Source organism: Hippocampus zosterae, chromosome 12 (genome assembly GCF_025434085.1).
Source record: "Hippocampus zosterae strain Florida chromosome 12, ASM2543408v3, whole genome shotgun sequence".
In the NCBI taxonomy this organism is placed as follows: Eukaryota; Metazoa; Chordata; class Actinopteri; order Syngnathiformes; family Syngnathidae; genus Hippocampus; species Hippocampus zosterae.
The window spans coordinates 6,242,316-6,267,888 of record NC_067462.1 but is presented as its reverse complement, the minus strand read 5'-3'; the positions used below and the strand labels follow the sequence as shown (position 1 = coordinate 6,267,888).

The following is a 25,573-nucleotide window of genomic DNA, read 5'->3' as shown; positions in this document are numbered from 1 at the left end:
TCGTAATAAGTGAACTTTTTTTTTTTTGAACATCAAACACACAAATCTATTTTTTTTCCCTGACACTTTTTTTTAAACACGCAATCTCGCTCATTATCATCCGCATGGACTCCCTGGGGAAAACTTTAAGCCGTTTTATAATGAGACATCTTAATCATCTTCCATGCAAATATATTTCCTTTCTTATTACCACTTTTTTTTGTTGTTGTTATTCATTTGAAATGTTAGTTCTGAGGCTTTTCCACCTTCATTTGGGAAATGCTTTTATTAATCACACAGGGATTTAGGAAGATCCATGATCAGCGCTTGATAGGACACCCCATAAAATGACATTTTACGTCTGCTATGAATGTGGACACAGACGTGTCGGATCTGTCTCTTTTTTTTTTTTTTAAATTAACAATATAGCAGAACCTCGGTTAACAATTGACCGAAAAACAGACTACTAACCTTGGTTCATAAACAGCTTTGGCATGGCCATGGAAGGATCCTTTTAATTTTTTGTTCTTCCCCCTTTAGAGACATACTGGAGGGAAATTTAAAGAAAGAGCTAGTGACAGGTGACAGGTGCTAGCTAGTGACAGGTGGATTCCTGGAGCTACCGAAAACAACCGCTTTAAAGTCAAGTGTTTAAATACGTCTTTAAACAAGGATAGCGACACGTCATATTATTAATTGTATCTCAAAATCTCAATACTCAATCAAGTACATTCAGGGAAATGCCCAACCAGCGTCCCCGAATCATCTGAAGGGTGAATCACATTCTTGAATGCTTTGTGTCTCGCTTTATTTCCCTTTCGAGTTACACACACTCAAGGCCCAACACGTTGGTCCGTTGTGTGTGTGTGTTTGTGTGACTGGATGACCAGGTTAAACGGAGGGGGCGGCGAAGGGCCGGATGCCAAGGAAGCGGAGCGTGCACACAGCACTTTGAAGGCTTTGTGTGTCTATGCAAGCCTGAAGTCAGACATTGGAGGGGAAAAAAAAGAAAAAAGACAGAAAGGAAGACAAAACATCTCGAATTTGATACGCACTCATAACAAACAAAACAACCAAATCAATCAAACACACAACCCGTGTGTATGTGTGTGTGTAAATTAATGACACACTTAATTTGTGCCAGCCACTATCCTCATTTTAATTTATGAATTCTCAACAGCACACACACACATACACACACACACTACATTCATTCATGTATTCATCTCCTGACACATGTAAAGTAGCTACAGGCGAGCTTGTTTCAAGGAGCTACGATATGCAATGTGACTTTCTTCCAAATGGAAGCATGCGCATTATTTACATTAATGACTTCGCATTCAAACTCATCTGAATTCATGTCCTGAATACTTGCTACTTAAATATGTGCACTCGCTAGTCACAACAATAGGAACACCTGCACAAACCAATGTGATTCAGCACAGACGGCCGGATAAACAAAACATACAAATGTCTTGTTTTTGGTGTGTGTCAAAGTAGATTTATTGTAGAGTATTACGTGAAAAATTATCCACACACACTACACGCTGGGTATTTACTGTATATAAAAGTACCAGGATAGTCTTTCAAGATGTGCCGCATGACTTAAAATGTCAAAGGGTAAAATAGAATGTCTTTATTACAGTATGGTTTTTTTTCTTCTTTTTTAAAGGATGTAGTAAAAAAATAAAAGGTTCAATGTGCTCCTCGTGGCAACCCGGTGTCAAGTGGTTAGTGCGCCCATCTCACAGTTCAGAGGTACAGAGTTCAATTCCAGCTTCAGCCTTCCTATGTGGAGTTTGCATGGTGTCCCCGTGCCTGTGTGGGTTTTCTCCGGGTACTCCGGTTTCCTCCCTCATTCCAAAAACATGCATGACAGCCTGATTGAACACTCAAAATTGTTTCTATGTGTGAGTGTGAGCGCGGATGGTTGTTTCTCTCTATGTGCCCTGCGATTGGCTGGCAACCGGTTCAGGGTGTCCCCCGCCTACTGGAATAGGTTTCAGCACCCCCCGCGACCCTCATGAGGATAAAGCGGATCAGAAAATGGATAGATGGATGTGCCCCCATTAGTATACACGCAGCATTCTGATTAAGATTGCATTTCTGGAATATGAAAGCTCCGCCCATTTTTCGCCATCTAAGGTGGCGGCCATTTTGACACTTGCTGTCGACTAAAAATGACATCACAGTTGTCCTAGGGCTCAAGTGACTACCTATCGGGGCTTCCCTGAATTTGATCATGTGACGTTTGTAAACTGAGCCCAGATTGGTCGTCGTTACCTGAACCCTGAGCAACCGTGACGACAGATTGCTGCAGTTCTCATTTTGGATCGCCTTCAAGTGTGCTGGTATACTTCACGTTGTTGCCAGAGAGAATACTTATTGTAAAAGGATCGTGAGTTCAGTCCAGGCTTTCAAAAAGGTGGGCATACATGACTTTCTTTCCTCCAGTTCCACCGCTAGCTCTGACTTGCCATCCGCTAACAGCGGCGCTAGGTGCGGGAGAGCCATCCCCACTAGCAAAATACATTCATTCCACCTGTTGCGATCAAAAACGCAGTCACGCTTTGTCCCTTGGTGCTTCTTCAGACTGTAAATTGTCACAATCCCTGCGGAGGTCTCTCCGTGCTCATGTGCTGTCTCGTTAGCGTCTGAGCCGTGAGTCCTTCCCACGAGAGTCTGACTTTGTCCCTGTGAGTGTACGGCCACAAAAGAAAAAGACACCAAGTGGAAAAAGGAACAAAAAAAGTTTCGCAACTCCACTGCCACAACCTTGATATTTATAATGGCTTGCCGGGTATCGCTCTGTCTCCCACTGAATGTTCTGAACTCCTATTTTGATGCTGGTGTCATACTCCGCAGAATCCTGCACAGCTCAACTTCCTCAAACTTGTTGAATTGGAATGAACAGCACCACCACATTTTTCAATTCAGTCATTTAAGATAAGATAAGATATTTTTTATTTGTCCCACACTGGGGAAATTTACAGTCTACAGCAAGATAGTGGGTAGAGAGAAGAAAGAAGAAAAAAAACAAACACCGATTCAATGAATGAATCAACTGATTCGTATGCCCATGCCTAATGAAAAAGGCCTTTTTTTTTAAACATGCACAAACAAACACTCATCATCATATCCGGCGGATGCTAATACCCGCCTTGATTTACGAAGTGAGACAAGTCATATTTTGAAGCCAGTTAATGGTTGTCATGAAAAAAACAAACAACAACAAAAAAAGTGGTGACTGTTGGAGCTATTTTGATGCGGTTCACATATTGTTTACATCACACGCCCTCCTATCATCTCCTATTTCCCTTATGCCTCCGAGTATGTGTGTGTGTGTGTGGGGTGGGGGGGGGTGAGAGAGAGAGAGAGAGAGAGAGTGTATATGGAGAGCTGTCTCCCTGACGTCCCATCATCCCAAATAATCATCCCACAGTCATGCGTGAGATGCAATTTCCTTTAAACAATAGCAGGCTGGCTCGCCTCGCTGACCCTCAACCTCTCAGGCTGTGGGAGAACAAAGACTCACACACACACACACACACACACACACACACACATACACATCCACTCAGCTCACGTTAACAGCAACACGTGTGGGAGCAAGGATGTGCATTTTGTCCAAGCGCAGTGGCGGTGACACAATCTCTTGCCGCTCAAGTCCAATAATTATAGCGAGCGTGTGGTCAACATAGTTAACATAGCTCATGGTTAGCGGGTGAGACAAATCAATCAGTCCTTTTACTGAGAAGGAAAAAAAAAAAGTGAAATGATGCTGCATAACCCCCCCCCCCCCCCCCGTGTTTGTCCTTAAGAGAAATGTTAGAAGAGTTTTGGCTGGCCTACTTTGAGTGCCGTGATAATTCAGGTGGCTCCTGTTGGGCACGCCAATCACAATCCAGCCCGGCAGTGGGTTGTCTGTTCACATTTGTGCTAATGCCGCGCCGCATTCATTTGCTTCATATACTTCCCGATGACTGAAACGAAGATCTTATTCAGTCTTCTTTTTGCGCCAAGCGCTCTGTCCTCCAGTGTGCCTGGCGGTGTCAGCGTCCAAATTTAACATTCACGACACCACACTGACAATTTCAATTCCTCAGAGATTTTTTTTTTTTAGCACTTTGTCAACATACTTGAATTGTGTGTGAATAACTCTGGGAACGTTGTTATGGCAGGATTTGAAAATGAAGGCAGACCTGCGCCAAGGTGAAACTGTTGACCGGGGTGAAATATATGACGTATTGATGTATAAAACTTGCTACGGCAGAATGAATGAAATGAAATTCTTTGCCCGACACGGTTTAATTTTAAGTGATTTCTTGCACGGGGACATTTATGCAAATCCTCACGAAACTCTTATGAGCTGGAAGATGGTGGTGACAAAAATGTGTCCAACTGGCCCAGGTCAAATGTTTGGAAAGGCCCCCCCCCCCCCAAAAAAAAAAATATCGTGGTAAGTTTGCAATTTTAAACAAATGTTTACGTTGTGTGCTCTATTGGATGATTAAGAGACTCGACGGGTGACGCGAAACCCGCTCTGAGAACGCACACACACGAGTGAGGGTCCACTGCAGAGACATGCTTCTAGCGCATGCTGGGAAATGACAGCTCACACAAGTCGCTCTGTTGCTTCCATCATGTGTGATCGCTTGGGCAACAGGCAATAAGACCAAGGCAATATGATGAATGTAAAAGCAACGTTGTGCAGCCATTCCATTTTGCTTCATGCATGGAGTCGACCCATGTACCAAACAGAGTCCCTTTATTCAACCACAAGTGCCCTCAATTTGCACTTGAATAACTTAAATTAACATTCACAGAGCTGCGGAGATCCAGCACACTAAATCCGATCAAGTACATTATGTGATCATGCATGGTGATATCTCAGAACGATCATCGTACGCTTAGAAATGACTCAACGTGGCATCTTCTATTTTAACGCTCTGAGCCTGCAAGGCAAATGTGAACATAAAATCAGCCATATCCACATTTTATGCAACTAATATATTCATACATGTGAAGATAAAGACTGTTTTTATGATGAGCTGAAAGCACAGAAGTGAGACACATACAGTATATTTAAAATGATTTGTATTAAAAGTTGGAAAATACAATTCTCACCCTTCTATCATCTGGGTCAGGGGTAGGCACAGTAATGTGTGCGGCCCACATATCCCATTATTTTGGTGTACAGTGATCCATCGCTACTTCGTGGTTCATTTTTTGTGGTTTCAGTGCATTGCAGAATTATCAAAAGCATTCATCCCCCCCCAAAAAAAGTGAAAATGCCGCCAAAGGTCCACAAAAGGTCCGCGAGAGGCAGCTAAAGTCAGCACAACAACAGTGAGTCACAGAGCCACATACACAGTCCTCCATGTACTGTATTTTGTTATTCATACACTAACCTAATCTAACTTATACACACATACATATACATTTATATATTAGTATATAGAATTAAGTAATGTTAATTACTACAAACATTTACTTCTAAATTTGGCCTTATAAATATTATATATACTCGTTCACATGTACATATACTTGTACCGGGGGCGGGTAGGACCTACTTCGCCGATTTTCCTCTTTCGCGGGTGGTCTCGGTCCTCATTACCGGCGATAAGTGAGGGATCACTGTATTCCCCTCTAAAGTGTTTTTGAGCACACGCGTGCCAACTCCTTGGTCTTAACCGTGAAATGATCACTTTCACAAAGGAGAACACAAACAAGTTTTAAAAAATCGAGTTAAAAGGTGAGCTTTTGTTCTAATAGCTTTGAAATGAAATGCTATGTAGCTTTCGAAAGCGTCTTCCTGTTAAGTACTTTGGGACGAAGGACGCGAGGGAATGACAACTTCATATTGGAACGTGTCCTGCACGCACACACACACGCACACACACACACGCTCTCCTAGCTGCTTTTTTCTCTTTCCCTCTGCAAGCTAGCGAGTTGTTCCACCCTAGATAAAAACAAACAACCAATCTAATGTTCTCCCTTGTAATTTTTCGTTTGGTGTCTGCGATCAAGCTTTACCTGCTCGGCTTGAAGGTTCTTGTGAATCAGCTGTTCGGCAAACGCTTTGAGTTGCCAGGTTGGTTCAGTCTTGTTGCCGGTCTGTGTTTGACAGCTCGCTTCCTCTTGCAGCAGCACACTCGGTGACCTTAATACGTGGTCTTATATGCTTTTTACTGCATAATATTCACGCCGAATTTAAGGGAAAGGCGAAACATTTGGGGGAGTTATGAATAAATGATCCGTGGCCTTGTCGGTCTTTGTTGTCGCTTCAGGTAACGTTTAAATGATCTGTTTTCACAATGCAGGTTGGTTTGAAATAGAGCACAAGACGCCCATTGGTTGCCAGTCAATTAGATATCAACCAATCACCACAAAGCACAATTAAACCTACGAGGAGCTCATCGCTTTACTACTGCGTTCCGTTCATACACCACCGACGCAACAGATTTGAATTAAGAAAAGGTTTACGCCATTGTACCGTCATGCACATTTTGTTTAGGTTTGGGGTTTCATTTCTGTCCAGAACATTCAGTTCATTCTTCATGACTTTTTTTTTTCCACACCGGGTGGAAAGTTCATGTATGGCCTTTGATTTTTGACTAGTTCAGTATGGCGCTTCTTGCCCCAAGTCATCTTGGATAGGCTCCAGCCTACTCATGAACCCGAATGAGTAAGCGCTACAAAAAAAATGTACAGACATATTTAATTAACGACAGTCAACCTGCATGCCTTTGAACGTTTCTAAAACGTATATAAATGTCTTCCTTATCTCATGACGTTCCATCTGATAACCGTGTGTCCTCTTCTGCCTCTGCCAGCGATGCCCCGACAAGATGGCAAGGTTGCCATAGTGACGGGAGGAGGCGGGGGAATCGGCTATGAGGTCGCCCGCCACATGGCCAAACTGGGGGCACGTGTTATCATAGGTACGGTATTATATTCCACTTTTCCACCGTGTAAACAGCATGGCGACAGCAGATAACCGCATCAACACACATCTGACAGAGCGGCATCAGATATTGGTGTCCGGCTTTTAACAACTTTGCAGCATCATTTACGAAGCAGTAACAATAGCAGTAAATCATAACCGGAAGAGTGCTTTTTCAACAATCGTCATATGTTTTAGAATTAGTAAAAGACACCATTTTATTATAAATCCAACAACAGCAATAAATCAAAGTGCCTTGTCATCAAATGGTATGCGTGAGTGTCAAGTAGATGGTGGCAGTGTCCTTGCCCGCTCGTTTTCTTGACTCACGTATCCTTTCATCTTCTTTTGCTTCAATGCCATCATTTAGAAATGTGAGTCAGAATACCCCATCCTTTTACTCTTGTACCTCGGGGGAGGTTTTGGAAAGATTTATTATTATTTTTTCTTTTCTGAGAGGGCATGCCATTAAACTCTATTTAACTAAATGACCCACAATATTCAGTTTTACATTCTGAAAACATTAGAGGGCTACTCACAAATAAGATGTTGCATCTCAAGGAAATAGCAGAGCAATAACAGAGGAAAATAGTCTTCGGGGTGTAGAAAACAGTCCCCAGAAAGCCAGTTGTTTTAACACTTTTATGTTCCCCGAGGGTTGGCTGTTAAAGAAAGTCTATTTTCCCCACAAATAGATCTTTTTTTCTTTAAAGACTAGCGCAGTGATATTGCCCTACGAGCTTTGGGTCGCAACTATCCATCTGCCCGTTTGTCGGCTTCCAATGGCAGCAAGCTCGTACCCTCTGTTTTGTTGCGGTGTCCAGCATAGTAATTCTCCGCAGAGAATAGCCCAAATCGATGAAAGGCTGCCATGAAACTAGTTGCAGCAGGCTTTTGTTTCAATATGACTCTTCTTTAGCCAGCAAATCAGATGAGAATTTGCGGTGCATTCCATCTTTCAGTTCATTCTTGTACATAGGTAAGCATCGTCTTCCACGCAGGCAAGGGGAGAACATGCAAACTCCACACAGGAAGGAGCCGGAGCTGGAATTGAACCCACAACCTCTGCACTGTGAGGTCGAGGCGCTAACCACTGGACCACTGGTGCATAAAATGTGCATAAATAAAAATAAAACATTTGAATCATACATTTCTATTAAGGCGGCCCGGTAGCCCAGTGGTTAGCACGTCGGCTTCACAGTGCAGAGGTACCGGGTTCGATTCCAGCTCCGGCCTCCCTGTGTGGAGTTTGCATGTTCTCCCCGGGCCTGCGTGGGTTTTCTCCGGGTGCTCCGGTTTCCTCCCACATTCCAAAAACATGCGTGGCAGGCTGATTGAACACTCTAAATTGTCCCTAGGTGTGAGTGTGAGTGCGAATGGTTATTTGTCTGTGTGTGCCCTGCGATTGGCTGGCAACCGATTCAGGGTGTCCCCCGCCTACTGCCCGGAGACAGCTGGGATAGGCTCCAGCACCCCCCGCGACCCTAGTGAGGATCAAGCGGCTCGGAAGATGAATGAATGAATGAATTTCTATTTTTATGAATACTTTTGGCTGATTTTGTCTAAAATGCCCCCCCCCCCACATCCAAGATGACCTTGATTCTGTACGCCTTATTCTACATTAACATCAAGTTTGATTTTATTCGTCTCTTGCTGTGTTTAGAAAAAAATATAACAGTTCTCTCACCCCCCCCCCCAAAAAGATGGTGACAGTCCAAACAGCCGCGACTTTACATTTTGTTGCATTCTGTGTCAATATTTAAAGTGAATAAAATAACACTGAATAATGCACACTGATAACGAAGCCGATAATCTATCAAATGCCCTTGTAAAAAAATAACGTGCTGTTGTATTGTGCATTTATTTTATGATGTCCTCCTCGAACGGATACACAGATGTCCTTCTCATCATATCCTCCACACTATTCCCCCGACCCCCACCCATCAGCATTAGGAAGTGTTAACAGCGCCGGTGGAGTATTTCATCCATAATTAATCGTTTGCCAGCGACAGTAAATCCCAGGTTGCTTTCAACGGGCTGTCATTCACTCTCGAGAAGGCGAAAAAAGGGACGCCGTGACACGTGTGCTGTCTTTTGAGGAAACTTTTTAGAAGAATCAAGAAATTCGAGTTAGATTTTAGGATGAGCGGAAGTGGAATCTTCCTTCCTTCTTGTCTCAAGTTTTCCCCCAAAAAACTTTGGTGCATCCCATGGGACCGTCACAGTTAAAAAATGTTGTTGCGCCTCATCTCTCTTCACGCCACGAGGTTAATTCAACATTTTCCATTCCAATCTCAAGCGTGAAAACAAAATAAATTGTGCAACAATCTAACTGTAACATGTATATTCTTGATATTTTGGCGCATTTTTATGCTTCAGGAAACATTTTTGTCTGAATTTTGGGGCGACACAGAACGGATTAGGGCATTTACATTGAAAACGCGTCTCGACTTACAAATCTAGTTCAAAAAATTCTTTCAGAACCAATTAATTTTGTAAGTAGAGATACCACTGTAAACATAATTAATAGAATGACAAGATGATGATTTTGATGAACTCATGTTTTTTTAATTTTTATTAATGAGCATAAAAAAGCTAATGCGTACAGTAACATGTTGTTGGTTTCGCAGAGAGACTTTCTTCATCTGCGCTACGATAGAATACATTCCGACCACAGGTACAATGCTGCGTGTGTGGTTTTGTATATTACAGTCACACACACACCCCAAAAATCTCATCTCACGGTAAACAAATTTCAATCATCCGACCTGATGGAAATCTGTCAACACCCAAGCTGCCGTGTGTGTTTGTGCTCGTTGACGTCGGAAATAGCAAGGCACCTATTTTCAGTAATGAAACAATCGTTGCAAGGAATGAGAAATGACCTCCTTCGTGTACGGAGAGTAAGTACGCACAAGGATCAACCTCCGGATGCGCCACATCCTCTCACTCGTGGATTGATTCGGCAAAACCGAAGGTGTATAATTCAACGGGCACGCAGTAAATCCACCAGGCGTTTGAAGAAACGCTTAGTCCCCGCGAGTTCAGTTGTCACGTTTAGATCTTCTCAACTCTCTTGGATTAGTCGTCCATGTCAGGGAAAGAAATCCTATTTTGAAAAGTGGATCCATATTTGTGTTCCATTTTTTTTAAGGATTCTTTTGTCAGACATTTTTTTTGACACAGCTGAGCATGTGTGAAATTTTCTAGCGTTATTTCTCAATCAAAATCCTTTTTATCCAATTCGGAGTTATTGCAAGTTAGTTTGCTTTTGCGCGTGAATTTAGTGACACAGCAACAGCGCAATCAGGCTAAATGATGCCGTGCCCTTGAAAAGGCCTGCGTGATCATCTAAGATGTCCGTGAGAGCTTTTATGCTCCGTCTAGGTGGAAATGAAAAGTCACGACCGTTATTATTTTTTTAAATAGTTTTTTCCCCCCCTCAATCTCCCAAATAATATGAGTCCGCAGTGAAACTAAGCAATGTGGATTTCGGAAGAGAACAGAATATATGAAGAATTGAGTATGTATGGGCTGAAAAATGGCCTGTCGAGTTCTGTCCAAAACTAACTAAACGATAAGTCATGTCAAGTGAGGTCCTTTTGAAAATATCAGGAGCGTCTCAGTAATATTGCCGTCTCTCTCTTCAAGAGGCGCGCTTCATTCATATGCAGAGTGTCTCTCTAAACGACGGTCACTGGGGGTGTGCCTTTGACCATCTGTGGGTGTTGAAAATCAAAATGGAATCTTTAATGTATTGGAAAAGTAAAAAGTGAAAAGTGAAGGCGTTGCCTTCGTACCTTGTACATAGTTTACTTCCTGCATTGTGATTTTTTTAAAAAAAGTGTTTTTGTTCATTCGATTGTGTCCTTTTTTCTCCTCTCAGGTTGTCGGGACGAACAACAGGGTCTGGCAGCCGTCGAAAAGATCCACGAAGAGTACAACGAGGCTGAAGGTGAATCCGTGCGCGTGTCTGTGAATAGTAACATGAACACTTAAGACCGTTTTCCCATAGATGGCGGCCGCTTGCGGGCGTCAACGCACACAGAGAGCTTTCACGCCGACATGATTGGCATGATACCCAATTGCTCTTGGAGGGGAGACAACAAGACGGTGATATGGGGGGGAAAAAAGTAATGTAAAGCAAATATGTAGGGAGATCAAATGCGCAGAATAGACTCTGAAGACGTTATTCTTGGTCCACAGGTTTAATGATGCAGAAAAAGGTGAAACTGTAAAATACAGTACAAGCCAATATTACTTTCGATTCACAACCAAAAAAATAAGCTAACATGACCCCAGGCGTCATAGAAGCGAAACATCATTGCGCTAACGCAATTAGAAGATGCTAGCATAGATTTAACTTTTTTTCTGACATAAAGCGTCACAGAACCGTTCATCGATAACAACACAACACAACATACCCGCGATGCTACCAAAGTCGTAAAATGTGTGTGGATTGTGCTGGATTAGAATTCGACTCCCATCACGTTTGTCTCGCCGACGATCTCTCGCTTCTACTTCCTGCTTCCTCGTACGCGAATTCTGATTTGACGACGCCATTTCCGGTTGCGAACTTCGCTGCTCTACAATGAAAACAATAAAGTTAAGTTGCATTAAAAATACTCTCAACTACCCGTAGAAGCATTAACGTCATTTTAGTGTAACTTAAATGCAACATTCGAAATTAAATTACGGACAGAACACTGTCGTTTCAAACTCTTTACCACTCGACAAAGCATTTTTCGCCATCTATATTTTAAAATAGCCTGAAATGTCATTTATACCCCCTCCCCAGCTTAGTTGGCACCGGAGCGAGAGCAGCTGAAGACCAGTTGGCCGCGGTCCGACTCGCGTGTCGGTGGCTGTCAAGCTTAGCGACAGCAGCCATGTCGCCGGTGTCATTGAAGTCGATTTCCTCGAACGAGGCTGCGGCGGGATTGATCACTTCTTTTTGTAATTGGCAGGCGCTGAGGCATCAGGGACAAGGGGAGGGTGACTGCTGCCAGATGCTTGCGCACCGGATGAAAATGTGTGTATGTTTGTGGTTGAATGAGCCAGTAATGGATTCTCATTAGTATGTGTGGCGGCACACTTTAACATCTCTGTCCAAACTCCCTTTGGCACGCTTCCGAGTATTTGCACCAAATATATTGGCCCTTGATGAAATCAGTCTGATCAAATAATTATCCTTCATCTCTTTAAGGGGTGAAGCTACTTCCACATTTGGGGGTTTTTACTATCTTCCGAGCCGCTTGATCCTCACGAGGGTCGCGGGGGTTCTGGAGCCTATCCCTGCTGTCTTCGGGCAGTAGGCGGGGGACACCCTGAATCGGTTGCCAGCCAATCGCAGGGCACACAGAAACGAACAACCATTCACACTCACACTCAGACCTAGGGACAATTTAGAGTGTTCAATCAGTCTGCTACGCATGTTTTTGGAATGTGGGAGGAAACCGGAGCACCCGGAGAAAACCCACGTGAGCCCGGGGAGAACATGCAAACTCCACACAGGGAGGCCGGAGCTGGAATCGAACCCGGTACCTCTGCACTGTGAAGCCGACGTGCTAACCACTGGACTACCGGTTTGCCCATCAACCTGAAAATTAAAAAATAGTCCCAGCCCCTGTGAGTGTTATATCACAAAAGGAAGCCTAAACGTGCACATTTGTGTGACCTTGGCGACTATCTTTGTAGCTATTGGAGGGGGGGTGGGGTGGATTGCCGTATTCTGTGTTGCCTTGTGATTGGATGACAAACAGTCCACATCAGGAGTCACCAACCTTTTTGAAAGCGAGCGCGACTTATGCACTGGTATGAAGCACACCCGGCCGGCTTAGCATATTTTCATTCTAAATCATCAAAACATGATTATCAGGCTTCTGCAGAACTTGCCGATGAGTTGATTGTTTGAATCTGGTGCGCTGGAGGAGGGCAAACATCCACAACATGCAAGATAGTGGCCCCCCCTGAGGAACGCGATTGCCAACCCATGAAGCTTTTGAATGAACGACCTTGTGTCACCTTTGGGTCACATGGGTCTGGCCCTCCTTCAAAAACAACAACAGCATAAAAATACTGAGATATAAAGCATTTTCTTTTAAATCATTTACACACACACGCACACACACATTTGCAGGCTAGACACAGATACAAGGTATTTATGCATGCTTGCCACGGGCAACTCTGGATGTCCACTAATTTTAGTCACGCTGCACTTGAAAGTTACAAAATCCGCCTCAAACCAAAAGCTTGGATTAAAAAGGAAACTAACGCACGTCTGTCTATATGTGAGTATGTGCGTGTGTGCGAACGCGCATGTGGCGAGTTATGTCTCCGTCTAAGCTCCGTTCAGTGAGCAGCTATAAAAAAAAAAATCACGCTACAAGTAAATTTTTCTTGTTGGCTTTGGAATTCGAATTGGAACAATTTGAAATCTGATAACGTCCACTGCAGTAACCACCGTCCCCGAAAGGGTTAAATACAATTGACATAAACAGTTCCAAATATTTCGACATCAGCAAAAAAGTGGATTTATTTAACTCATTCACTCCCAAAGACGTTTTTAAACGTCTTTTCAGACTTGGTCTAGAATTGGCTGGTACTGAATAATAGAAATGTATGATTCAACTGTTTTAGTTGTTTATATTCATGCACCGGCGGTCCAGTGGTAAGCACGTTGACCTCACGACCTTATGAGGATAAGCGGACCGGAAAATGTATGGATGGAAGTTTCCGGGAAAAAAAAAATAACACCGCACCCATTTGATGGCTTGAATCAATTTGCATTTGCACTGATAAAATATTCCGAAATACTTTGAAGGTTGATCAGTATCCCGCGGCGGACTGTGCAACTTTAGCAGTCACCCATGCGTTGAATGACTCTCATTTTTCAATACACGAGTGTTGTGCTCACCAACAAGTAGCGGCAACCGAAAGACACAACCGCTCTTGATTGAGGAGACTGTCATTGCATTAGCGCTGACCGTCACGCAGCCCGCCTCCTGTCCGCTACATCCGCCGAATAATAACAGCCAGTGGAGGAGTGAATGCTGGCTCGCTGCCCGGACGAAATATTCGTGACGAACGCGGCGTTGTTTATCAGACATCTCGAAGTGAAACAATTTACTTCCTTGTCTGAGTCTTCAAGAGGTGCTCTCAAAAGGGGGGTGAGGGGGCTATAAGTTCACCGTTTTCTACCGTTCAATCATCGCGATCAATCAAGGCCATCACGGGTGACTATATCTCAATATTGCATTGTCATGAAAGGCGTGACCCAAACAAGACGCGCTACTCGACAGCATCTCCACGTGCTTAACCCTTGTGTGCTCCAAATTAAAAAGGCCTTAAATTACGCATTTTACAATTTTTGTAATGATGTATTTTGTGTTATAAAAACATTCTTTTTTTTTCAAACACTCAAAATGTTCAGAGGCATTTGTGCTATCCATACATATATAGTTTTTATTAGTTCTTTGGGATTTTTTATTCTTTATTTTTTGCAAAAGGAAAACAAAAATTGTGTCTGGAGGTCCCAACCAAGCCCTACTAACAATCCCGACCGGACGTGTTCATGTAAAATGCATTGGTTTGAAGCCTCCTGCAAAAAGGCAAACTCATTTGCGATCCTCTGGCGCCACCTAAAAGTTGCACAATTGGAATGACCTCAACCCAACAATGTGGCATGCATACGTCTGTCCAAGCGAAAACAAAGCGATTGACGTAAAAATCGTGTGAAATGCATGTTTACACATTAGGTTTACGATGCATTCAAAAATATGAATTATAATGGGTCTCTATGGTGCAAAATATGTAAATTGTGAAGATTAAGGTATCAAAACGTTTTTTTGTTATTGCTGCAATGCCTGAGAATTATCAGCCGGTGACGTCATGAAATTTAGGCCATTTTAGAACCCCTCCATAAGTTTCAGCTCTCTCGTGTTTTTCTGAATGCCTTTGCCTTCGATTCAAAGACATCATTTTACATTTATCGCAAGCGGTGCACTACGAGGGTTAACGTCTTGCCTGGAAGCATGCGTTTGGAATGTCAAATCAACAGCAGGACAAAACGTGATGTGTTTACCGGCAACGCATTTTAATATCAGCTTTAAATGTAATCCATCTTAATCATATTTGCTGCAGCCACCAACCGGGGGCCACAAGATGCATTTTGAAACCAGGTGGATTTATGCTAAGTGACGCCGGCGCGGTCGTCCATCATCCTTTCCCCGTCGATCTGCGAAAGTTATTTCATCTTCCGCAGGGGCGACGAAGACATTTGACAGGTGCGGCAAGATGAAAGCCTCAAATTGAACTCTAATAAGGTTTTGGTGGAAGCCAACATTCATATTAATTACCGGCTGTTCAGGGTAGATTACTCTGGATGTGTCCGGGTATTCTTGGCAGGTTGTGTCAAAAGTGGAACAGCTGATCTTGTAAAAACAAGATTTTGATTCAAATTTGCTGTCCGTCACTCAAGACTTGAAAATTGCTCCGGTAGTTCAAACAAGACATTTTTAGTTCATCCAAGCATGTGTTTTGGGAACAGTAATGTCATGTATAGCTGCGTTATTTACTTGAGTTGGCCAGTTGAAAGATTTCACCATCTCGATTCAAGTGTGCCAATTAGAAATTTTCTTTCTGGCATTTTTTTTAAAACCCTTTGTTCACTAAACGCTCCAGTGAAATCATTTAAAAAATAAATAAATCTCAGATGTACTATTTTGGAGACTGACTCACAGATTGATGAATTTATCTTTGGCAGACATCAGCACGATGCTGCTATCTTGCCCAAGTCATCTGCTACATCCCTGATTGTCTTGCTTTGCCTATTCCAATTTGTAAATGTTGACAACTTTTTTGACTTTCAGTTTGATTAATTCAGGGGGTGTGATCGTATCATGCGGTTATAGCGTATGAGCTTGTCCATCACACCCCCCTCCCCCCTTCCCTCTCCCATTTCAGTACATACCAATCCAATGTAATATATAATGACAGGTGAAAAAGCTGCTTTATTTATTTTTTCAATGCAATATAAGTTTGGGACCTGCTTCAAAATGTAGCACACGTGTCCAGGTAATGCCGATGTGACTTTGAGCTTTAAAGACCTTATTCTATGTCGACAACGATGCAGGGAGCCCCCTGTTGAAAATTGGCGCTTTCTTACACTCATAATTCTCAGTCATGGGAATAGATAGCCGTCCTGCGCAATCATCAAATAATAGAGCTTCAAGATAATCATTGGAGTCATTTTAAGGCAGTTTTTTTTGGGGGGGGGAGTAGGGGAAGAAAGATTAGGACGTGCTGAGTCAGCGAGAGCATGCCAACGGGGGTGGTTTTCATCTAGCCAAGAGTTAATGGTGAAATACTGTGCTTTAATGATTTTTAAAAAATGGATTGTTGAAACTGTGAAAAAAGAAATCAGTCATGGAACAACTTCATCAAAAATACCACCCACCATTAAATATTGAGTTGGAAATTGGCCTTTTTTTAAATTTTTAAACACAGCCACAAATCTGTCAATAGTGCAAAAGTCAGTTCCTAAAACTTTCACTTCACCTTCACTTCGAGAAGACGCAAACGTATTCCAGATTGTTTCTGCATGCATGTGCCCCCACTCTCCTCCCTCCACACACACACACACAAAATACAGCGAAAACCATCTTACATGATTGACACGCAGACCGGTTAATGACAGAATGGCTGCTCGGCAATGCGGTGACATCAGACGGACCCAAATAATTTTAGGCTCCAAGAAAGACGGACCCACCGTAGTTTATATGCATCGGTGCGGTTCAAAAGAGGTGGCGAGATTTTTATATTCCAAAGCAGTTGCGTCGTCTGTTTTAAATTATTCCTTTTGATTTAAAAAAAGAAAAAAAAAAGGAATGCCAAGCTGCAGCGTCGAGGAAGCTGAGGCTCTTCGGAGATCTAGGAGGGAATTAAAAGCTGGCTGACACCAGCAAGGCCCGTTCAAATCGATGCCATTTTGCTCCCGGTGGGCTCTCTAGATATGACTGGCTTGTCTTGACAGGGGTCCTTGGGGAGGCCAAATGAAGGGGACAGGGGAGCACTGACAGACCGCGCGCGCAGACACACACACGCACACACACACACACATTTGCTCTCACCTATTTTGAAGTTCTTTTGAAGACTGACTCTGCTTTTTTAGGTGTTTATATTTCTGAAGTGGCAATGGTTTCCCTTGAAAAAAAAAAACACATTTGTTTTTGCTTCCTCGATACCAATAGTCACTTTGCACTAATCTAATGACAGTCACAAACGTACCTGAACCTCGTTCAGTCTTAATGTTGGACCTCAGAACAGCCCAGTTGTAATCGAGTCAATGCCTGAAAAAACCCCCGCAAAGGATGCTTTGGAAACCAGCAAGGTGAATCTACCCCATGTAATTATTTACTGTACATTTTTCTATTTTTGCACAGATTTGCACTGACAATAACCGCTCCATAGTCACTCCGTATGAACCCCATGCCATATCAAACCTTAAACCCCATCTAATAGTGTGTCACACTGTGATAGGAACACATCTTAGATTTCCATGTTAAGTGGCCACGCGACGACGGCTGCTGTAAGCTGTCCCGTTATTGTCGCACGCGATGCCGCTGAGGCTGCTGTAAGAGATGATTAAAACTCTTTGATGTTTTACCGGCGAAATGCTTCGCAGAAATAATCCGTTTGCAATGGCTCTCATGTACAGTATGTGCCTCTCTTTGCGTTTGTGTGTGTGTGTGTGTGTGTGTGTGTTTTCTCTCTAGTGGAGTTCAAAAAACTGGACCTAGCGTCTCTGCAGTCAGTCCGTCAGTTCGTCCGGAGCTTCAAGGAGCGTGACTTACCACTCAATATCTTGGTCAATAATGGTGGGTGTCGGTGATGATGTAACACACTCCTTTGACACCTCATTAGGTACCGCTAGAATTCAATGTGATAAGAGTTCCCTTTACGAAAGCCACTTGAATGTCACTCGGTAGATTCAAGACTATACGGGCGGCGGCGGTCTATGTCTGAACTACGCTTCACTTGTAGGCATTTATAAAGTACCAATTCAACCAGTACCGTATTGGCCCGAATATAAGACGGCCCTGATACCGGCTATAAGACGACGGCCTCTTTTTCAAGACTCAAGTTTGAAAAAAAAGACTTTTTGAACACCAAATTAATTTTTATACCGAAAATAATTACAGTACATCTGAAACAAAGGATTATAACAATATATTTGAGAGAAAAAGCATGTTATTTTGTCTCATTCAAATCTAAAGTGCAATCACATTCCTAAATGAATGGCTTCTGGTTTTTGAAATGTAAATTGCATCATAACTCGAGCTGCCGGTTAACCTGGCCGATCTTCGACCCACTTTTCTCCAGATTGTCGCTACGTTTCTCCATTTTCGGTTAACGATTCTATTATTTTCTTCTCTTTTCTTTCTTACCCCCATTTTTATTTTTCTTCTTCGCGCTACCGCTATTTTTCATTTTTATTCTTCGTGACAGGGGTTCACTTTGGCCCCGGGGAGTCAAGTTTAGCATTCGCTTCAATGATATCTGGCGCCATCTAGCGTCGTGAAAGGGTATAATGTCTAGACCCCGAATATAAGACGACCCCCACTTTCTTATTTCAATGCACAAAACACTGTATTATATTCGGGCCAATACGGTAATTTAGTAATTTTGCTAAACGGAAGAAAATAATTGAAATATACTCAGAATAGTACTAAAACTGCCCTTGTGTTGTTGTGCATTATTTTCTTTGCTAAAGGCACTATATTGACATAGCCCGTACATTCAGACACACCACATATTTTCACCAGTGAGTGGGCGTCTTTAGCAATCTACAAATTTGTAATGAGAGACAAAAGGTAGAGGGAGGAAGCACGCTTTCTATTAACATGCATTCTTAATGATCCAATCACAATTTGAACATCAGCCTTTTGTTCAGCTTCATTAAAAGCCCCGGAGGGAAATGTAACCATTTACAAGTGTGAATCGCATGTGGGGTTGTTTTTATGTGTAGCGGGTGTCATGCTAGTTCCTGAGGCTTGTACCGAGAATGGATTTGAACTGCACTTTGGCGTGAACTATCTGGGCCACTTCCTGTTAACCTGCCTGCTCCTGGACACGTTGAAGCTCAGCGGCAAATCTGGCAACTTCTCACGGGTGGTCAACGTCTCCTCCTCTGCGCACCGCAACGGCGAGATCCGACTCAATGACTTGAATTGCAGGTAGCTTCTGCCGCAATTATTTTTTTTTTTCTTGCCTCCCCCTCTCCCTGACCCCTCTAGCATGTCAAATACAAGCAGAGACGCGTGTAAATGTCTGACCGTGTTCTCCCTCTGCAGACAGCGCTATTCAGCCCACGCGGCTTATTGTCACAGTAAGCTGGCGCAGCTCTTATTTAGCTCCCACCTCCACCGGGAGCTGGAGCAGGGAAGTTTTCCCGTAAGCTCCTGCGCTGTGGATCCTGGCATGGTGGATACGTCTCTCTACCGCCACCTCTGGACGCCCCTGCGCCTTGCACACGGTCTTGTGTCCCGCTTGTTTTTCAGGGTAGGCACCTGCGCACCCATATGGTAAAACCTGATTCATTTACCGTTAGAGATGCATTCCAGGCCCACTAGGTGAAAATATGTGTGATGGAAAATGGAAAAAGGAAAGTGCTAGTAGAAATCAAGGCAAGGCCGTTTCACTTTGCGTTAAATTTGAAAACGACCCTCGCGTAGCTTGAAGCCGAAGCCACAGGCTGCCGTTACTGTTTGCGGGATTTAATGTAAGGAGACTCGTGTGCGTGTTGGAACTCAAACTGCAATTGTCACAGGGACTTGCCTGTGAGCGCAACCTTTGGGAGCGCATTCATCACACACACTCGTGCACGCCAGTCGTTAACACGGAGACACACGCGTACACCATTCGCGGCAGCATTGCAACGCGCAAACAGATTCTCTCGCCTGTCGCAACCTCTTAACATCTCAAACGGTAAGATTTATGAGAATCGCGATGCATTCAAAGAAGCCGTGGTTTTGTTTGTCATCCACCAATTAACCTGAAGAAAACTTCCGGCTGTGGTGTTTACATGCCACATCATTAAAACTAAACGGAGAGTATTGTAGGAGCAAATAATATGACTGTTTACGGTACGTGGTAGCTGAAGCGAGAAAGTCAGCGCACGGTGACAGGCTGGCTGAAACGTTCGCCCTGCTGGAATGTCGACTTCATTTAAATTATTGCAATCATTGTTTGTCATGCGTGCCCAGAGTTATGCTCTCCATACAGCAAATAGGAATAATTAGGTGCCTTCAAATTAAACAACGTGGCCTATTTGCAGTGTTTCAAAATGAGCAAGAAGGGAGCTGAGAATTTAAATGTTGGATCTAAACGTAATCGTGACTTCAAAATAAAACAATGTCTCACAACTAGTAATTGTGTTAAATCTTCCACATCGAAGTAAAAGCACTTCTAGGTACTTATATACTTATACATAAACTTATATAAGAAATATATATTTCTTTTGATGGCGGCGCGGGCACCCCCAGCGGCTCCTCTTGTTGTATGTTGTGAGAGAGAAGACATTTCATGTGTGCTGTATAGTACTTGAAACTTCCATCCATCCATTTTCTGAACCGCTTAATCCTCACAAGGGTCGCGGGGTGGGGGGGTGCTGGAGCCTATGCCAGCTGTCTTCGGGCAGTAGGCGGGGGACACCCTGAATCGGTTGCCAGCCAATCGCAGGGCACACAGAAACGAACAACCATTCGCACTCACACTCACACCTAGGGACAATTTAGAGTGTTCAATCAGCTTGCCACACATGTTTTTGGAATGTGGGAGGAATCCGGAGCACCCGGAGAAAACCCACGCAGGCCCGGGGAGAACATGCAAACTCCACACAGGGAGGCCGGAACTGGAATCGAACCCGGTACCTCTGCACTGTGATCTAGGTACTTATATATAAACTTATATAAGAAATATATATTTCTTTTGACGGCGGCGCGGGCACCCGCAGCGGCTCCTCTTGTTGTATGTTGTGAGAGGGAAGAAATGTCATGTGTGCTGTATAGTACTTGATACTTGATAGTATGTATTTGCATTCCACAGACTCCTACAGAGGGTGCTGCCACAGTCTTGTACGCTGCTCTGTCACCAACACTGGAGGGCGAGTGCGGAGGAGGCTACTGGGTCAACGGACGCAGGGACGCGACAACGCCGCTGACGTTTGACCCCGAGGTTCAGCGGCTTCTGTGGGAAACCAGCCACAGGCTTCTGGTTCCGCAGTAACTCCAATTGCATTGTGCCAATCAGCTTCTTTATCTTTAATTGTTGCCATTTCTGTTGACAATCTCACAATCCACCCCCCTGGGACCGGAGACTATGATTGGCTGGCCACATTTTTTTCTTCGCTCCCGCCAAAGAAGGGCTACAGTGAATGGAAGACTTTTTTCCCCATTGTGAGCTAGCAAAGAGTGCACATCCATTCTAGGCCGTCGCCGTCAGTCCGCAGTGGGCACGCTACGACACCTGCCTTAACAGCGCTCTCCTGCTCAATGAGGAGGTTGATGAACTTGACCCAACACTTTTGCATCTCAACAATGTGATCTGGAACAAAAAAAAAAACAAAAACAAAAAAACAACCAGCTTATAGAAAGTAGATTTTGGCACACGTTTCTTTGATGTCAGTCAAAGTGTAGCGCACGTTCTGGATTTTTCCTCAGCGCCCTTGCGTTGGAGGCGCCAAGTGATGTCATCGCTGAATTTTAACACATCAGTGATTCTTGGGTCATTCTGTGATGAGGCCCATTTTTCTGGCAGCACTTTGCTTATTTGTGCATTTCTCGTCTTGAAATAACCGCTTTTGAGTCTTCACGTTGTCCTCTTCTAGTCATGTGATTTGCTGTGTTTTTCCAAAAAACTAACCCAACAACTCTTAGAAATCCAAACAAAAGACTTTCATGGCGATTTATGGCATTTGCTATTTCCACTGAAGCAGTGTTGTTTTTGTCAACTTTCATGTCAATCATGACAACAAAACGGCTAAACATGGCTCTTTGATGTTAAAATGACGGGACAAGACGGGACGAAAATGGTGGGTCTTCTGTCAGAACTGATGTTCATTCAAAGATGAGGTACAAGTCCTCCGAACGTACTTTACACATATAATGTTACTTGACAATTGCTTGTGATAAATTTCATCTTAAACTTATAAGTTTCCCACATGACACCGGCCACAAATGGACTGTAATCTAGCTTCAAGCTCAAGTTAGCTTTGTTATGCTAACGTCAATTCATTTGCTTATGTTTGTTAGCAACGACTTATGGTTGGGCACTAAGTAATTATAATGGTTGTCTAACTTGTCATATTGACACACACAGACCCCCCCCCCCCCACACACACACCCACACACAAAAACACAAATAATAATATGGATGCTAGCCCCCCCCCCCCCCCCCACACACACCCACACACAAAAACACAAATAATAGTATGGATGCTAGCCATATGGTTAATTAGCTACCGTTTTGTAAAGACTACATTAAAAGCTTTTTGAGCTTTCATTGATGGAAGCTGAACTAAAATGATAACATATATAGACAACTAAAATGTGCCTACAACAGCACAATGAATATTTTTGTCCTAAAGACTAAATCCAAAATGGCAAAAACAACAGTGCACTGCAACTATATAGCTAGAAAGTAGGGTATTTTGGGGGGATAACCCCCCCCCACTTCTGAAAAAGAGAAAAGGTATTGGTTTTGTTTAAGAAAAAAACCAAATAACACCCCCCCCAAAAAAACCCAACAATTTTCCAAAAACAGGATTTGTGCCGAGACAAAAATAGAAGAGAACGTGAAACAATGGCCGCTTCAGTCTGTCCTCATTTTCCTTTGTGACCTGTGTTAATCCGTTTTACAGAGTCCGTGTCTATGTGAATTGTGAATGTGCTCATACACAAGTCCAAGATGAACTTGAGTTTGTTTGTTTTTTTTTTTTACTCCGGTTCATATTGATGGTTTGCACAACCGTGGCGAGATCTTACGGATTGAAGAAGGGCAAGGAAATGGAAAAGCACTTTTGGGTGTTCAATATTCAAGCTGTGATTGGCTTCCTTCTGTTTCCACATCTTCATTTGGCGTTGCTCCCAGTGCATTGTGGGAGCGGAGATTTCCCAGTGGTAGAGACTCAAGCTCCATCAGCTAAGCTGCTCATGCACACACATACACACACAAAGTGATTCATAAACATTGGAGAAAGAACATCCAGGCACAGTTCTCTCAACAAACGCACAGCAAAGAAAAACAACTGTTGTTGTTCCACTGTGATCTAATATTTTGACTGTGAAAATAGAACATTTTATCTCGCATTATCGACGTGTGTTATGACCAGCACTCTTGATTATGCTCATCTTACGTGTGAACGAGTAGGATTAATGTGAAGCTAATCGCCCTCAAAGTAGAGAGCCGCACCGTCCTTTTTGTTTCCAGGAACTTGTCTGTCTACACATTTAAAAAAATAGGATCTGCCAAAAAAAAAAGTCACACGTTCAGTGAGCCGGATCTCCCGTCTTTGGAATTTGGGCCAAGGCGTGTTTGTTTGGTCAAGAATTCATTATTTACAGTCGTGTTGCCCGGCACCACTCGTACTCGTGACAGCGTTCGGATCAGCATCTTATGGACTGAGCGCGATAGATGACCTTGCGTGTCCTCCAAACAGCGGGATCAAATGCCAAGGCGGCCCGGCTTTTGGCGAGCTTTTTACGCAGGATCGTATTTTCGGGGGTGCGGGGGATACGAGCGAGTGACGCAGAAGAGCCTTCTTCGTCGTTCAGTTCAAGCAAGACATTTGCTTGCGCGAGGGTTTGAATGACAATGTAGCTCCTCAACCGTTAAATTAGGCTTTGAATGACAGAGCTGAGCTGATACGGGTATTTATTCGGATTAATTTGTCTTCCGCTTTATTTTTCAGGTATGCCAGCGTGCTCATAGCTTGCACTCATAAGTTGTGGACTGTGGCACGTCTTTAGGGGGAGGGGGGCGCATACTTCAGGCTTGAATATTTTTTTTCAGCTAGAACTGGGGCTTGAGTCGAGGTGAATTGTTGCAAGTGTCGGCCAGATTGGGAATTTTAACCTTTCAGCATTCTGTGCATCCACAAATAAAAAAGAAGAAACTTAATGGGAAGAATTTCAAAGTTTTGGAACTTGACCTCCATCAAATTGTAAACGTTTGGGGTCAGAAAAGAACACGCACATTGAACTTGAAGTTGCCTTTTGTTTGTTCACTCCTCAATCGATATTTTTAATGAATATGAGCAGATGAATCGAAGCAGGTCTCTCGTAAAATAACGTCATTCTCCTAACTGGAACAATTTATCTCATCTATCTTTTTGCCGCTTCGTATTCTACTGTTTAACAAAGCATATGAACAAAAGTTCATTTTCGACATCCTGATTTGAGGCGAGCCTCTTTTCAGTCGTTTTTTTTCCCCCCAAGTCGTGCATTTTTCTGCTCGTGAGCCTTTTTCATCCTCATTTTCTCAGTCTCGCCTCGTGTTTTGAAACACTTCTGATACTCAATTTGAATGAATATCAAGTTTTATAAAGGATCGTCGGAGATAGGCACTCAGAAATAACGACAAGACACTTCTGGCTACCAACAATAGGCACTTTATTGGTCCCACACAGAAATGATAACACAGTTCAAACAAGTTGTATGAAGCTAAAGAACTCTTACCGTGTGCCAGTAGGGTGGAGTGCCAACACCCTCAGCAGAGTGAGCTTCAATACGAGCTAGGCGTTCGTACGTAAACCCATAGCCGACTCTGCTGAAGTAGCATCGCTCCCATCCTTTTATCCTCTAAAGTGTGTGCATCGGGAGGGGTGAGTGGCCATTCTCATCCCTTCCTACGCCACACTGTTTGTTGTGTAACCAAGTGGCACGGACTTGTAATTATTTACTTGCAATTATTCCAAAGCAGGTTCAAGAGTTTATCTCACTTGTGATCATTTAAAAGCATTCCAAAGGGTTTATCTTATTTGTAATCATTTACTTGTAATTACCTGTATTCCAAAGCAGGTTCAAGAGTTTACCTCTGAGAAGATATACATTGGTTAAAGAAAACATCACAAAATATCTTAATATACCACCTCGGAAAGGAACAAAGGTTGTAACTTGAGGGCTTGCTTGTTTGATTTTGTGGCTCCTATTGTTTTTAAGAGGCTGCCTAAATAACACAACAGCCATGCTAGGTCCCATTGGAGCAAATAAACCTTCATCCATCCGCGTTTCAACAAAGCCTGTTCCTGAGCATTATTTGAAAAGCATGCAAGGTGGTTACGTCGACTAAATCCGGTTTTAAAAAATGATCATGTTTGACTGACACCAGTGCTTCGTTTTGAGCCCATTCTTATCCTACGATAAGAAGATGATGATGCGGCTCTGTTGTTGTTATTGTCAATACCCGATGTAGGTCATCAACACCTTGTTGACCTTGTTGCAACGCGACATGTCGCGCCGTCTCGAGTGTGTTCGACACGGACAGGACGAAACGCATCGGGTGTTGATTTTCAAAGACCGAATGAAAAAGAGCAGCAAGCGCTCAAGTCGACGGGGTCTGTGATCATGTCCCTTTTGTGCCCTACTCGTC

The 25,573-nt window shown here is 43.3% G+C and overlaps 1 protein-coding gene and 1 long non-coding RNA gene across 4 annotated transcripts in view; one reads left to right on the top strand and one right to left on the bottom strand.

The window, feature by feature from the left end:
* LOC127611271 (dehydrogenase/reductase SDR family member on chromosome X-like) overlaps window positions 1-22,327 on the top strand; it is a 28,482-nt gene extending 6,155 nt beyond the window's left edge. Inside the window, exons 1-7 of one of the 3 annotated variants that reach the window (XM_052081695.1) lie at window positions 5,874-6,073; window positions 6,816-6,923; window positions 10,812-10,880; window positions 17,701-17,802; window positions 18,954-19,161; window positions 19,279-19,486; window positions 21,032-22,327. In XM_052081695.1, the coding sequence (XP_051937655.1) occupies window positions 5,968-6,073; window positions 6,816-6,923; window positions 10,812-10,880; window positions 17,701-17,802; window positions 18,954-19,161; window positions 19,279-19,486; window positions 21,032-21,211 (981 nt within the window). In that variant the 5' untranslated portion in view covers window positions 5,874-5,967 and the 3' untranslated portion in view covers window positions 21,212-22,327. Of the gene's footprint in view, window positions 1-5,873; window positions 6,074-6,815; window positions 6,924-10,811; window positions 10,881-17,700; window positions 17,803-18,953; window positions 19,162-19,278; window positions 19,487-21,031 lie in introns of those variants that run through there. The other 2 variants (XM_052081694.1, XM_052081696.1) reach the window with 2 other exon arrangements.
* Window positions 22,328-24,415: 2,088 nt separating this feature from the next.
* On the bottom strand, window positions 24,416-25,231 carry LOC127611285 (uncharacterized). Its single transcript, XR_007965281.1, has 2 exons — window positions 25,074-25,231; window positions 24,416-24,473 (listed from the first exon to the last, which is right to left on the bottom strand). It is a non-coding gene; the product is annotated as an uncharacterized LOC127611285 (long non-coding RNA).
* Between the last annotated feature and the right edge of the window lie 342 nt (window positions 25,232-25,573).